This window comes from Narcine bancroftii, chromosome 2, assembly GCF_036971445.1.
Source record: "Narcine bancroftii isolate sNarBan1 chromosome 2, sNarBan1.hap1, whole genome shotgun sequence".
Taxonomy (NCBI): domain Eukaryota; kingdom Metazoa; phylum Chordata; class Chondrichthyes; order Torpediniformes; family Narcinidae; genus Narcine; species Narcine bancroftii.
The window spans coordinates 48,589,075-48,605,936 of NC_091470.1; the positions used below are offsets into that span (position 1 = coordinate 48,589,075).

Genomic DNA, 16,862 nt, shown 5'->3' on the forward strand with positions numbered 1-16,862 from the left:
CCAGTTGCAGAGGGGGGTACAGAGGCCCAGAGTTTGTAGCTTCTTGACCAGCACTGAGGGAATAATGGTATTGAAAGCTGAGCTGTAGTCGATGAAGAAGAGCCATATGTATGAATTGCTGTTTTCGAGTGATCCGGAGCTGAATGGAGAGCCAGTGATATTGCATCTGCTATGGAGTAATTGTGACGAGAGGCAAATTGCCGTGGGTCCAGATCTTTGCTTAGGCACTAAAAATGTGCCTGGGGTTCTTTTCCTATTACATCCAATGGGTGCCCAACTAGTCCACCCCCTGGTAAGATCTGCAACCTTCCCCTTATTGGCAGAAGCCCAGGCAGCCTTCATCCAGATCAAAGGATACATCGCTAAAGCCACGATGCATGACATGGACAAATCCATCCCGTTCCAGGTGGAAAGCGATGCCTCTGACTTTGCACTGCCCGCCACTCTCTACCAGGCAGGCAAGCCAGTAGCAATTTTTTTCTCGTACCTTTCACAATCCTGAGTCACGGCACTCCTCCGTCAAGAAGGAGATGCAGGCCATCGTTGAGGCAGTACGTCATTGGTATCATTACCTGTAAATTCTGGTCATGACCAGCCTCTCAAAGCATTTCATCACAGTAGAAGTTAGTGCTGCTGGGCAATAGTTGTTGAGGCAACTCACACAGTTCTTCTTGGGCACCAGGATGATTAGTGCCTTTTTGAAGCAGGTGGGAATCTCTAACTGCAGCAATGAGCAATAAACAGTGAATTTGATCATTTTCTGTGATATTTAGTGTAGGATTGAGGTATTTACGGGTATATCCTCGTACTAACCATTACATATGTGTAACTGCAGCATCAACTGCTACTGCTATTTTAATATTGTTTGCCTGCAAATAAGGGCGTATAGTTCAAGGTCTGTCCTTTTTGCTTGCTTTGCTAAAATAGTTTTATGAAGAAACCTATGAACATTTCATTTGCAAGAAATATGGGCTGTTGCACAAAGGACAAGGCAATAATTCAGTCCATGTGTACGTTGGTGAAGTGGAAACATATGAGAGGTCGCAGCATGGCTCTGTACGTAAAACAGATAGAACATTTCTGAGAGCAAATGATGTCACAAGGTCTCAGGGAAAATGGACACAACCATAACTGAAAAGAGAAAGTTGACAATGTTAATGGTTATAGTTGCATAAAACATACAAAGCACAAACACCAGTTTATTTGTGTCAAACAGCACATAAAGATAAAAATGTGTAAACAGGACAGGCACTGTGGCATCAATTAGTGTGCAGACAAGAAAAGTGAAGCACAAACATTGAATGGGAGCGTACCCAGAGGTAGTAATGTTCATATGGCCTCAAGTAAATATTCCAAAGAATTAAGTGCATTAGAGCATTTACTTGTCCTGCACTTGCATCAGATGTAAGAGAGAAAAAGAAGAGAACAATTACTATAGAGTAACAACCAATCATTGGAATCAGAGCGAAGAAGTGGAGGTTGAAATATTAAATAGAATTCTGTATACATTTGCCAAAGGAGCAATTGACAATATATGCTAGCATTCTTGGCAACTGAAGATACCAAGATCAGCTGCATTGTTACATTTTGACCATCTGAAGTGAAAGGTAGGCACCAAACATATTTCAAGAATCTTCAATGAAGCAGAGTAAGCTGGTGTTGGGCATCTAAATGGGATTGCTGTAGACTGCTCTAATAATGTTGCCTGAATCTTTCTGCAAGCTGTAGTTTTGTGAAATCACAATGAGCTCCACAAAAATACCAGCAGCCAAGACTGACCTGGATATGTCCAGTTCCTAATGGTTTGCTGGAATTATGTTGCAGATTACAGGCATGAATGGTGCTAAAGCTAACTAAAGTTCTCAACAACAAAAAAAATCAGCAAATTAAATTGTGATGCACATTTAACACCTGAAGCATGTTGCTTCTAACTGTTCCAGTCACAGTAAGCACAGTCATGCGTGCTAAACATTACCCTCAGCACATTGAAGAGATTAAAAAAGGGACCATCAGAGCAAAACATATTTTTGTATGCAATTTGTGCTGTGATGAATGAAACACAATGTAGAATGCTATTGAAAAATTATTACTTGCATAAAAGAGCTGTAGGAAATGTCATGGATCAACAGAGACAGCCTACCTGGGTTCACAAAAGGCAATTTCAATGGTATACTAATGATTCCAACGAGGTCCTCAGTTGGAACCAGCGAACGAAGAATGGCTCGGATTCGGAGGGCCTCACCTTTGCCTGCTTGGATAAGCTGGGAGAAAAGTGACAGGAAAGAGAGCAGTTGAAAAGCAGACTGTGTTTCTGTATTGTATATATTACTCCACTTTCTATAAATCATAAACTTACAAAATGTTCAAAATAGATATGTTATTAATGTGATCATTGGTAAAAAATAACCTTTATTAAATATATTAAAAAAACTTTCTTACATGCATCTCTGGAGCACATCGGCCAAGAAGATCAATCAGAGCGGAATAGAAGGACATGATAGAATTACCCATGTGCACAATTTCTTCTTCTTCCTCTTCACCACCACTGTTTGAATGTAAGACATTTAAATAGTTTAAGTGATTCATGTAAAAGTATAGAAAAACTTTCCAGCACTTTGGTTTCAATCACATAACCATAATTTTGGTTAAAATTATTTATTTCACATGTTCATGCAGCTGTTATAAATACAACATGAAATTTAGGTAGCAAAGTGGAGAAGATTATATAGAATTCAGAACTTTATTGTACTTAATTTATGCCAACACCTCTCGGTTACAATGTTCAATGTACAGGTGCTCCCCTACTTATGATGGTTTGACATGATTTTTTGAAGTTACGATGATACAAAAACGTGACTATTGTTCTATTGTTATTTACTTTCATGCAATATGTTAAAGTAAGGTAATTGCAAGCATTGTTGATTTTTCCATTAAATGTTGATAATTTTTCTTAGGTGTATTCTTTGTAGCCTCTTTGGTCAATCACTTCTTTTAGTTCAGTCGAAAAACTTGCAGGGACTGATACAGCACTGTCAGGAGAGAGTGGGCAGTGGGATCAGTGTGGGGACTGATACAGCATTGTCAAGGAAGAGCTGGGCATTGCGATTAATGTGTGACTGATACGGGGCTGTGGGGATAGGGTGGGGCAGTGGAATCAGTGTGTTGAGAGAGAGCTGGGCAGTGGGATCAGTGAGGGGACTGATACAGAACTGTTGGGAGAGAGCGGGACAGTGGGATCAGTGTTGGAAAGGATACAGCGTTGTCAATGTTATACAAGGTATACCTGTATTCTTTTTCGACTAATGATGGGTTTGTCAGAACGTAACCCCAATGTAAGTTGAGGAGCACCTATACAGTGATCTGTTTTCTTATAGCTCCAAATTTGCATGGAACAACTGGCTTATTAAGAAAATCTAAGTGAATTATACAGCATCATATACAACAATGCCTCAGTAACAAATTATGACGTCTGTAGATCCTGCTAATTCTCAATAATATTAAACTTTCTTAAGAAAGTTTATTTTGTCTTGGGGAGGGAGGTGGGAACTAGGAAAGAACTTAGGGAGTATTGACTTTATTTGCAAAGGGTTAGAAATTGTGGCAAAACATCAGTCACTTTGTAGCTACAAATAACACACAACAAAAAGGTTCCAAAACTATCATTTATGAAATTTAAAATGTTACCGCAATGGCCTCAGAAGCATTTAATAAACTTGATGGTTGGTTGATTTAATTTGCTTTGTTGCATCAAGTCAAGTCAAATTGATTATAATCTGATTGCACAAGTACAACTCGATGAAACAGTGTTCTCCAGACCTCAGTGTAAAACATGCAGACACACAACCAGACATAACTCGCATACAGACAAACAATACATATGCAGGACAAGTATTTCATCTATACAAATAAATATTGTTTTATAAATATGAAAGTTTTGGATGGTTAGTGTGAGCAGTTCCATTGATAGTCAAGCATTCTCACTACCCATGGGAAGAAACCATTTCTCAACCTGCTCATGCTGGCTCTGATCCAACGGAAACAGCTAAAAGATGCTGTGTGTCGGGTGGTAGGGGACCTTAACAATTTTGTGCGCCCTCTTCAGACAATGATCCTGCTAGATCAGGTCAAGTGGTGGGGGGGGAAGAGGGAAACTCCAGTGATCCTCTCTGCCACATTTATGGTGGTGTGGATTGACCACTGATCTATTTCTCTGGCATCCATATCACACTGTGATGCAGCCGTCCAGGACACACTCTGTAGAGTTCCTGGAGAAAGTTGACATGATGGTGCCCGGTAGCCTTGCCCGCTTCAGTCTTCTCAGGAAGTGCGATTGCTGTTGCGCCTTCCTGATAAGTGAGGAGATGTTGTGTGTCCAGGATAGGTCACTAGTAAATGGACTCCAATGAACATGGTGCTCTCCACTCTCTCCACAGCAGAGTTAGTGGAGAGTAATCATTCCTGGTCCTCCTGAATTTCATGATCATCTCCTTTGTCTTATCCACATTGAGACTCAGATTGTTATCTTGCCCCATATCATAGATTTTCTACCCCTTCTTTGTAGTGCAACTCATTGGTGTTGCTGATGAAGCCAATACTGTTGTGTCATCTGCAAATTTGCTGACGCCGTTGGAGCTGGATACTGTTATGGACTCGCTTACTTTGCCACTGACCTCTTCAGATACAACTGCAGGATGACTCAACCCTATCCCCTGGCACAATGGAATAAAATTGAGGAAAACACAGGGCAGTTTTGAGATACAGAATGTATAGCCAGCACCTACTTCCCAAAGCATCAAAGGCCAATATTAGAGATATCTGTTTAAGGTGAGGGGAGGAAGGTTTAGGGGAAATCCTAGAGAGAGTCTTTTTAAAAAAAAATACACAGAGAGTGGTGGTTGTCTGGAACACATTGCCAGGGGTGATGCAACACATATGGATGACAATAAAAATGGAGAAATATGGGCTGTAAGAAAGCAGAGAGCTGGGATTGACCATGCAGTGCATTTATATAGGTCGGCACAACATCTTGGGCCAAAAGGCTCATACTTTGCTTTACCATTCCTTGTTCTCGGCTTTGTTGCTTACTGCCTGAAAATTACTGAGGTCAGGATAAGCTTCTCATATTATAGTCAGAAATAAAAAGACTGATTTATTAACCCAGAGAACATCATATTAAAATACAAATCAACTTAAAAATCCAAGTTATTGAGTGAATCATGCAGAAGCTATACTGAGAGAAATTCAAAACCTATGTTATGACTGATTGATTAGTAACTGAAGATACCAGGAAATCTTCTACTGTGTCTGCAAAATATAAATCAAGTTCCCACCAATAAAACAGTAGACTGATTTCAATATGTGCATAGAGGGAGGAGTGACGTGATGGAGTAGTGGCCGGTAGAATACCAGCCCTCTCCAGAAAAGAAGGAAAAAAAGTGAAGCCCCAGACACACAAATCACAACAAATAAAATATAAAGGTGTGGAGAAAATGGTACCTCAGAGAGAAAAGCCAAAAACAACGGGAAGAAAAGAAGAAAGAAAGACGCCAGAAGAGTAAGGTGAAGGCCTTACCTGCATGAAAAAGCAGGGACCCGCCGTGGAAAGAGGAGCCCACTCCCTGAGGTTAGTGGAGACCCCTCAGGGTCGCGACTCACCGACCGCGGGACTGCAAAAATGGCTCACAGAGCCAAACAGAGTTGCACAACTGCGCATGACAAGGAGAACACTGACGGGAGGGCTGAGAAACTCCACAGCATGAACAGCTGACGGCAGGGCCCCCAGCTTCCCCTAGCTGGAAGATAAAGAAAGCAATGGGAATGGGAGGTGTGAGAAAGAAAAAAGGAAGCAAGAGACACAACAGATAAAGCAGTCCAGAAGAAGAGGACCAACATCAAGAAACCATGGAAAAAAAAACCCAACGAACTGAGACAAGCAGCTCCACAAGAAAGTCAGAAGAGACACAGATACAAGGAAGAGAAATAAAAGACATCAACCAAGAGCAGACACAGAAGAAGAACACCAAACTCTGCACAGAGGAATAGGAGGTAAAATAAATGGACAGTACATAGATAAAAAATTTTTTCAAGAACAAATGAAAGCATTAAAAGAATGGTTGACACTAGAATTTAGTGAAATGAAAAGGAAAATGAAAAATACAGAAGAAAAAGTGAGTAGAATAGAGCTGGTCATAACAGATGTAGGGAAAGGATTAGAAAATGTGGAAGAATGTGTAATGGCTGAAGAAATGGAAGTGAACGACTTAAAAAGAAAATTGGAAGAAAGTGACAAAAAAGTTAAAGAAACACAGGAGTTGTTAGCTCAGAAGATGGATATAATGGAAAACTATAGTAGGCGAAACAATATAAAGACAGTGGACCTTAAGGAAGATGAAGAAGGCAAAGATATGAAAGAATTTATAAAAGAATGGATCCCAAAAGTCCTGGGAATGCCAGAAATGCAGGAAGGAATGGAAATAGAAAGGGCACACAGAACATTAGCTCTGAAACCACAGTCACAACAAAAACCAAGATCCGTTTTAGTAAACTTTCTGAGATACACGACGAGAAAATATATCGGAGAAGGCAATGAATAAAATTAAAGAAGACAAAAGAACCACTGGAATACAAAGGTCAAAAAAAATTTTTCTACCCAGACATAAGTTTTGAGCTCCTAAAGAAGAAGAAGGAGTTTAACGCAGCAAAATCAATCCTATGGAAGAAAAGCTATAAATTTATGTTAAGATATCCAGAGGTGCTTAAAATAGTTATCCCGGGGCAGCAAAACAGACTGTTCTCGGATCCGGAGAAAGCACGAGAATTTGCAGAACACCTGCAAGACAGAAAGAGAGATGAAGAGATGTAACAAGAACGAAGAATGACGACAAACTACATATAAAGAAGTAAAAATTATAAATAAGAACTAAAGGAGGGAAGAAAAGGCAAGTAAGGGAGAAGAGGAAAAAAAGAGAAGGGGTTAAAAAAATAAAAATAAAGAGAAGAAAAGAGGGGAGCTTTGTTGTAATGTGAAGATAAAAGTATTTTTTGGAGGGGGTTGGGTGGGAGAGAATAACAGTCACTGCGAAATCAGTTGACACTTACGAACGGGTTCGCAGTCCGAATGGAGAGGGGAGTTGTGGTTGCCCGGCAAGGGACAAGGGGTGACTCAGAGAGGGGAGGGGGACACTTGGGGTTAAGGGAATTTTAGATGTGGGAATGGTTGAAATGTTTTAGAAGTGTTGTCATACAGTGCGTTCAAAAAAAGAAAACCAAGAAATTGAAATGGGGAAAAGGGGAAAGGTGGAGGTGAGGAAGCGGAAATGAGATGTAAACAAAGTATGAGGTGGCCATGTTGAACTATATGACTATAAATATTAATGGAACACATAACCAAACCAAAAGGAAGAGGCTATTAAATTTACTGAAAAAAGAAAAAATAGACATACCATTCATGCAGGACATGCATCTAACTGAAGTGGAACACAATAAATTAAGGAGAGACTGGGTAGGGCACGTAACAGCAGCATCATATAACTCAAAAGCCAGAGGTGTAGCTACATTAAAATAGAGGAGGAAATAATAGATCCAGCAGGGAGATACGTAATGTTAAAATGTCAGATATACACTGAACTCTGGAATTTGGTCAATATATTGAAGAGGATCAAAAGTTTATGCAAGATATTTTTTTGAAGATTGTAGATACACAGGGGAATATATTGATAGGAGGGTACTTTAACCTTAATTTGGATTCAAAGATGGATAAAACTGGACAAAACACTAGCAGAAAGAACAAAGTAGCCAAATTTATGGTTAAATCAATGCAGGAAATGCAACTTTTGGATATATGGAGGAGACAACATCCAAAGGAGAAGGAATACTCATATTATTCGAGCAGACATAAAACATACTCAAGGATTGACCTGTTCCTGTTGTCAGCCCATATCCAAGGGAGAGTTAGGAAAACGTAATATAAAGCTAGATTGTTATCTGATCATTCACCCCTGTTATTAGCAATAGAACTGGAGGACATCCCACCAAGAACATATAGATGGAGGATAAACTCCATGCTACTTAAAAGGCAGGAATTTAGAGAGTTTATTGAATGCCAAATTAAAATGTACTTTGAAATGAATCAGTGAAAGACAAATTTATATTATGGGATGCAATGAAAGCCTTCATCAGAGGGCAGATAATAAGTTATGTAACTAAGATGAAAAAGGACTACAATCGGGAAATAGAACAGCTGGAAAGGGAAATAGTAAGTACAAAAAAAGAATTAGCAACAAGGGAAGATGCAACAAAAAGAAGAGAATTGGCGAACAAAAAAATAAAATATGAAACACTACAAACATATAAGATGGAGAAGAGCATAATGAAAACAAAGCAAAAGTATTACAAGCTAGGAGAAAAAACACACAAAATACTGGCTTGGCAGCTTAAAACAGAACAAGTTAAAAGAACGGTATTGGCATCAATGAAAAAGGACAAACAAATTACATATAACCCAACAGAGATCAATGAAAACTTTAAGGAATTCTACGAGCAATTATACCGAACTGAGAACGAAGGGAAAAAAGACAAAATAGATGAGTTTCTAGCTAAAATTGAACTACTGAAATTGCAAGAGGAGCAAAACAAATTGATAAAACCATTTGAAATAGAGGAAATACCAGATATATTAAAAAAGCTACTGAACAATAAAATCCCTGGAGAGGACGGACTCCCAATAGAATTCTATAAAACATTTAAAGAGTTACTATTTCCTCCTCTCCTGGAAGTAATGAACCAGATAGAAGAAACACAAAACATGCCAGATTCATGTAAAATAGCAATAATTACAGTAATACCAAAGACGGGGAAAGAACCACTAACACCAGCATCGTATAGACCAATATCTCTACTTAACTCAGATTATAAGATAATAGCAAAACTATTAGCAAACAGATTGGCCGACTGTGTACCAAAAATAGTAAAACTAGATCAAACTGGATTTATTAAGAAAAGATGAACAACAGACAATGTTTGTAAGTTCATTAACTTAATACATGCAGTACAAGGAAATAAGACGCCAATAGACGCAGAGAAAGCCTTTGACAGGGTAGAATGGAATTATTTATTCAAAGTATTACAGAGCTTCAACCTACCAGAGAAATATATTAATTGGATTAATGCATTATATAAGGGTCCAATGGTGAAGGTGACAGTAAATGGATATATAGCGAACCAATTTAAATTAAGCAGGTCAACTAGGCAGGGATGTCCACTATCTCCCTCACTGTTCACTTTAGCAATAGAATCATTGGCAGAACTGATAACAGAAAATAAAATAAAAGGGATAAAAATAAAAGAGAAGGAATATAAAATCAGTCTATTTGCAGATGACATCATAGTATACTTATCAGAACCAGAATTATCAATAAAAGAATTACTTAAGAAATTGAAGGAATATGGAGAAATATGGAGATCAACGCAAATAAAAGTGAAGCGATGCCAATGAACAATGCGGATTTCACAAAATTTAAAAAAGAATCACCATTTAAATGGCAAACACAAGCAATCCGATACCTAGGTATTAGACTAGATAATAATCTAAGCCATCTATATAAATTAAATTATCAGCCATTAATGAAGAAATTACAAGATATAACCATATAACCACTTACAGCACAGAACAGGCCAGTTCGGCCCTACTAGTCCATGCCATAGCAAATCCCCACCCTCCTAGTCCGACTGACCAGCACCCGGTCCATACCCCTCTAGTCCCCTCCTATCCATGTAACGATCCAGTCTTTCCTTAAATGTAACCAATGATCCTGCCTCGACCACGTCTGCCGGAAGCTCATTCCACATCCCCACCACCCTCTGCGTAAAGAAATTTCCCCTCATGTTCCCCTTATAATTTTCCCCCTTCAATCTTAAACCATGTCCTCTAGTTTGAATCTCCCCCTTTCTTAATTGAAAAAGCCTATCCACATTTACTCTGTCTGTCCCTTTTAAAATCTTAAACACCTCTATCAAGTCCCCTCTCAATCTTCTACGCTCCAGAGAAAAAAGCCCCAGTCTGCACAACCTTACCCTGTAACTCAGACCCTGAAATCCTGTCAACATTCTTGTGAACCTTCTCTGCACTCTCTCTATTTTGTTTACATCTTTCCTATAATTTGGTGACCAAAACTGTACACAGTACTCCAAATTTGGCCTCACCAATGTCTTGTACAATTTCATCATAACCTCCCTACTCTTAGGGAGACTTAGAAGATTGGAAAGATTTACCACTAACACTGATAGGAAGGGTAAATTGCATTAAAATGAATATCTTCCCAAGGATACAATACCTATTTCAATCATTACCAATTCCCATAACAGAGAAATTCTTCAAGGAGCTAAAGAAAATATAAGGAAATTCTTATGGAAAGGGGGGAAAATGATGATAGAGCTAGATAAATTAACAGAATGGTACAAACATGATGGTTTACAACTACCAAACTTTAAGAATTATTATAGAGCAGCACAATTAAGATATCTATCAGATTTTTATCAAACAAGGGAAAAACCAGATTGGACCAAGATAGAGCTAGATAAAATAGGGGAGAAGGTACCAGAACATATACTTTATAATTGGGATGAAAAACTGGTGCAATATAGAAGTTCACCAAAACTGCACCATCTGCTCAACATTTGGAAGAAGATTCACGTAGAAAGGAAAAAAAACAAATTACCAACTACCAAAATTATTATTGACACAAAATCAACTAATTCCTTTCACAATAGATAATCTTTTCTTTAGAGAATGGGAGAGAAAAGGGATTAAAAGAATAGAAAATTGTTTTTTGGGAAATAATTTATTATCTTTTGAACAAATGAAGTACAAATACGGAATAATTCACAGTACAATGTTTGCATACCACCAACTGAAAACCTACTTAAAGGACAAACTGGGAAGCAGACTGAGGTTATTACTAGAAGGAAGCAGCTTTGAATATGTGATTACAGACACAATGATAATTAAAAGATTTATAACAAACTTGTACATCAAGCTGCAAGAGAAAGAAAAATGATGAAATAAGCTATAAACCCAAACAAAAGTGGGAACAAGATCTAACCATAAAGATAAAAAATGAAATATGGGAAAAGCTATGCTCCGGAACTATGAGAAATATAATAAACATGAGGTTACGCATGATACAATATAATTGGTTACACAGACTATATATCACACCCCAAAAATTAAATAAATGGGATCCAACATTATCAGATAGATGTTTTCGCTGTAAGAAGGAAACGGGAACAACAGTACATGCAATTTGGGCATGTGAGAAAGTGGAAAAGTTTTGGGAAGATCTAAATCAGGTATTAAATAAAATCACAAAAAGTAACATACCAAAAAATCCAGAGATCTTTCTTCTAAGTAATATAAGAAGTAAAGAATTAAGCCTCAAACTGGATGAAGCACAAAAAAAGATTTATTATGATAGCCTTAGCTGTAGCAAAAAAAATGTATAATGTCAACTTGGAAATCAGAAGAGAGCCTGAGAGTACAGCAATGGTACATAGAAATGAATAAATGTATTCCACTGAAAAAAATAACATATAATTTAAAAAATAAAGTCACATTATTCGAACAAATTTGGGAACCGTACATGGAACACAACAGAGAGGGCCTACCATGGAGCTCCTAAAATGATAGAATGAGAAGAAGACGAAATGAACTGACCCAGTGTGTAAAAGTAGATGACACAATTTTCTTGTTTATTTTCATTGTGTGATGACATTGTTTAATGGGTTTATTGTATATGTTGAACGTTTAGTGGGTAGGGAGGGGAGTGGGAAGGAGAGAGGGAAGGGAGGGGGGAAAAAGGGGAGAAAATGACACTGTGTATATTCAAGAGGGAAATGTTTGTGTATATTTTGGTTAATATGGTTCATAGTGTGAAAAAATTTTTTTTAAAAAATTATGTGCATGGAGTATCCCACTTCTACAACAATGTCTTATCATTTTTAAATTCTTTATTTGCCACTGTATCAGTTTCTTGGGAACAAATAAATTAAATGTTCAATGCAAATGAAACTAGCAAAATTTGACAGAAACATTATCTGCATAACCTTTACATAACTTTCCAACTGCTAACTTCAGAACCTTAACTTGATGGAAAAAGAAAACTATTACTCACTCTTTCTTCCCAGCTTCAATCGAAGGAAGATCACGTTTGGGATCTTCTGAGATTTCAATGGCATCTTTCATTGCTGCTAACAAGCCATGTCCTCCTTCACCTCTTAGAGCTGGCCCAAAGCACTCTGGACGGCGAATCAGCAACTTCACAACCACACTTGCATTTTCCTCAACACTTTCACCTTTAACAACAGCAAGGTTCATTTTTTTAAAAATACGCGAAAGGCTTTTATAAGATCACACCAATTTAGAGAGGAAAAACACAAGGAAGAAACATCCAACTCAGAAGAACACCTAATATCTTCCATTTTATAACTGACTTATTTTGAAAAGTCATATCCAGAACATGACAGATTTCTGAACATTAAGGTAACCAAGCATTATTGAAATTGCACATGAAAATACTTGATCAGCAGAAGATCTTAATGAATGGCAGAGCAGAGTTTAAAGGCGGAAAGGGCCTACTCCTTTCATATATTCTTAAGAGGCAGTACAGTGGTGAAGCTGGAGGAGCTGCAGCCCCACAACTCCAGAGATTTGTGGACAATCAGCACCTCTGCTGTGACTATGCAAAGTTTGCCCTTTCTCCCTGTGACCACCTGGGGTTCCTCTCACATCCCAAAGAAGCATGGGCTGAAGATTAAATGGCCACTGTAAATTCCCCCTACTGGTGAGGGGTTGAATCTGAGAGGAGCTGAGGGAAACGTGGGGAGAATAAAATAGGATTTATTTTATTCCCAATTGTGGACAAGGTCTGAACATAGTCTTTAACTATGTTGCTTAATGATTTTACCCTTTGCTAATTATATTTACCTTTCACTCATGAGTGTAAAGATAGTCTCTAGAAATGGCCATTGTCAGCAGGTCAATGGCCCAGGAAATTATCATGGGTGGGAGGGCAATGCATCAATAATGAAAAAAGAATTACGTTTTCCTTGTGCTCTTTTTCCGGTTCTTTCAGAGTAGAGTCTGCTCCTACATAATTACTGCATATACTCATGTAACTGTCAAACTTTTTGGACTACTTTTTGTGGCAAAATAAAAAAGACTTTTACACAGGTCAAACTTTTGACCTCATGTGTATCTACATCGCTCAAGCTGTCGGGAATTTGGATGGCTCGGATCAGGTGGTAAGTTCATGGTTGGGGCATTGGTAGCTCAGATGGGCTGGCGCCAAGTCGAGGATCTACGGTTGGAGGTCAGATGTTTGGGCGCTGGGGCAAGGATCCTTGGTCAGGAGTTGGGATGGGCAGGAGTTGGGGTGAGGATCCATGATTGGGAGGAACTTTCCTGGACCTGTGAAGAAAGCATGTCAGAGCCTCAACTTCCTCAGGAGCTGTTGAGGCTTGGTATAATTGTGTGGCTCGGTTCGACAATAACACCAACTACAAATTTGCTGACGATACCACTAAAGTGGGCTGCATGAAGAAAGATGATGAGTCAGCATACAGGAGGGAGATTGAAAACTTGGCTGAATGGTGCACAAACAACAACCTTGCACTCAATGTTACCAAAACTAAGGAGCTGATTATTAACTTCAGGAAGGCAAAGCCAGAGGTATACAATTCAGTGATCATTAAGGGATCAGAGGTGCAGAGGGAGTCACTATCTCAGAGGATCATTCCTGGACTAAATATACTAAAGGCATCATGAAGAAAACACGTCAGCACCTCTACTTTCTCAGGAGTTTGTGGAGGTTTGGTAATACATCTGAAACCCTGGCAAATTTTGACAGATGTATGGTTGAAAGTGTGCTGACCGGCTGCATTAGGGTCTGTTAATGGGAACACCAACAACACCAGAAGGAATCATCAAGGATCTACACCACCCAGCACACACTCTGTTCTCACTGCTGCCATCAGGAAAGAGGTATACTGTAGGTGCCGCAAGACTCACACCACTAGGTTCAGGAACAGCTGCTACCCCTCCACCATCAGACTTCTCAAAAAACTCGATCAGGAACTTATTTACGGTCTCTTAGTTGTTTTGTTTACATTTGTTATTTCTTTACGGTTCTTTTATTTGTTTACATGTATGCACTGTGTAGTTTTTTTTGCTCTACCAGTAAGTGCTGATTCTGCCTCATTTGCAGTAAAAAAAATCTCAGAGTTGTACGTGATGTGTTCTGACAATAAATCTGAAACCTTGCAAACTTCTACAGATCTAGAGTAGAAAGTATGTTTATTGGTTGCATCACGGCCAGGTATGGGGATACCAATACCCAGGCTCGGCATCATGGGGTGGCGGAATTCACGAGCCATGCTCCTACCAAATGAGCTATTGTGCCCTCCCCACCCACCCACAGCACTAGCATCACTACCGTCATGTGGTTTTGTCTCCACACGCTATAAGCACGTGCGTTTATCTGTTATGTTGGAGGGAGGGGAAAAGTGTGACAGCGGCACACGGACACAAGTATGGCACCTGCTCACCCCCCATTGAGTGATTTTTTTGAACATGAGTTTGTGCTCCCCCCGCCTCCGCAGTTACCCTAATATCCCCTGATTAGACTTGTTCTGATGCTGACTCAGCCAATACCACTGGGCAGTAAGCTCTGCAAAAGGTAGCAAACATGGCTCTGGAGATACAGGCAAAATTCTCCCCACCATCACTGCTGCCCAGATAGCAACAGCAATCATCGAGAATCCTCACCACCCAGGACATGCTCTGTTCTTGCTACTGCCATCAGGAAAGATTCGGACCGCCATGTCCAGGAATAGTTGCTTCTTTCCATCATCAAACTTCTAAACAAGAGACTCAATCAGAGGCTCATTTAAGATTCTTCTTTGGCATATTATATTTATTACTGAATATTTTTTCTGTGTTTGTAGTAGCCTCAAGGGATTGCAGCCTCCAGGGAAGCAGAGTACAGGAAAAGGGGAGCCCACCCTCCATTTGAGAAGAAGCAGAAGATGACCCTATGGGATGGAGATCACAGTTGTGGATCTGTGATGTGCTCTAGGCTGGTGGTGGCTGTGGTGAAAGGACTCACAGCAGGCTGCAGAATGGCTGAAGAGGTATCAGGCACTGGATCCAGGATGTGAGAGTGTGCCGAGAGCACTAAAGGCTTCCTGATCACGTTGGAAGTTTAGATCTGGAGCTTGGTTTGGCAACAATTTGGACTGAAATCTGTGTTCTGGCGAGACTGCAGAAATACTGAAAGTGAATCTCTGGACGCTCAGTGATTCTGGCGGGGACTTTCTTTTGCTTCTCTTTCTCTGACTGTAAGGGGTACTAGGCAATTTCTGTTGATGGTGAAACTTTGTCTGCCTTACAGCAAACAAGTCAATTTCATGTAATATTACACCTGTTTTATTACATGACAATAAAGGAATCTTGAAGTCATAGCCTCTGATGGACCTGTTCGTTACCTTCTGGATCCTCCTGTATTTTGAGCAGAGTATTTCCAAACTAGCCTGTGATGCACCCAGTCAGTTTACTTTCCAAAGTTCACCTGTAGAAGTATGATAAGAGTATTTGAAGACATGTCAAAGCTCTTCAGACTCCTTAGAAAGTCCTCTGACATGTGGACTTCTCTAAATTTAAATGTTCTACTTCTCTCTATTTCCATCCTATTAATGCAGACAGATGCATGGCCTCCTGGCCTCCCTTTCCTGAAATCATCAATAAGTTCTTTGGTCTTTGATGTTGAGTGCAATATAGCTGTTCTGGCACTGCCCAACCAGATTCTCGATTACCATTCTGTATTCTGACTCATCATTTCCAGTTATTGAGCCAAGAACAGTGATGTTGTCAGCAGCATTGAACATTGAGTTGGAACTGAACTTGGCTATGCAGTCATGGGTGTACAAAGTGTTGATTAGGAGACTAAGTATGCAGCCCTTCCACACACTGTATCTGTAGAATACAGCAATAAAAACTGAATAGAGAGAACGAAGATGTTCAGTGATAAATCTGTTCAAACGTTATGAATCATTTGAGCAATGGTGATTTAGTTTTCCATTGAGTAAAGGTATTTCCACAACCATGTTTTGGAAACAGAAATTAATTCAGATCTTTGAATAAGAATTCCAAAATAATGTTAGTTTCACTTATAATTTTGGCAGTCTATAATGTTGGTCCACTGCATTCCATTTCTCTGTTATGTGCACTAATATGAACAACTTAAAATCATCCAAGTCACAACCTATCCTCATTTCAACTTTCTGGCAGAAAGTAAAAACCCTGAAGACCAGCACTTCCAGGTTCATAAACAGGTGCTTTCCAACAGTTATCAGTCTCTCGATCTGCCCTTGTCACATGAATTAGCGACTTATCCGACACATAAAAATTATCTGCATTAGTTTCTGCTCAAGGATAAATGAATATTTATTATCTATCTTTATTTTATATATTTATTGTCTCTTTTTAATTCAATCAAATATGCTTTTGTAATTGCTTTTTATTTGATTTTGTATTTTTTTAAACAAAGAACCCATTAAGTTGCAGCAAGTAAGAATTTTAGTGCATATGTACAATGTATTTGACAACAAACTTATTATTATCTTTATCACATTTTCCTACATTGTACTCTGTTTGCCATGTTCTCACCCACTCATTCATTTTGACTATATCTCCATGAAGCCTCTTTAGATCCTCTTCTGTGCTCACCATCTCACCTCGATTATTATCCAAATTTAGAAACATAGGCAACTGGGGTCCAAGCACTTTGTGGTACCTCACTCATCACTGGCTG

General features: G+C 39.0%; 1 protein-coding gene across 2 annotated transcripts in view; it reads right to left on the reverse strand.

The window, feature by feature from the left end:
• The window catches only part of ryr3 (ryanodine receptor 3), a 448,180-nt gene that overhangs the window by 197,633 nt on the left and 233,685 nt on the right, over positions 1 to 16,862 (reverse strand). For both annotated transcript variants that reach the window (XM_069916619.1, XM_069916620.1), the window contains exons 46-48: positions 12,168 to 12,348; positions 2,440 to 2,545; positions 2,141 to 2,261 (exon numbers count right to left, since the gene is read on the reverse strand). In XM_069916619.1, the coding sequence (XP_069772720.1) occupies positions 2,141 to 2,261; positions 2,440 to 2,545; positions 12,168 to 12,348 (408 nt within the window). The remainder of the gene's footprint in view (positions 1 to 2,140; positions 2,262 to 2,439; positions 2,546 to 12,167; positions 12,349 to 16,862) is intronic.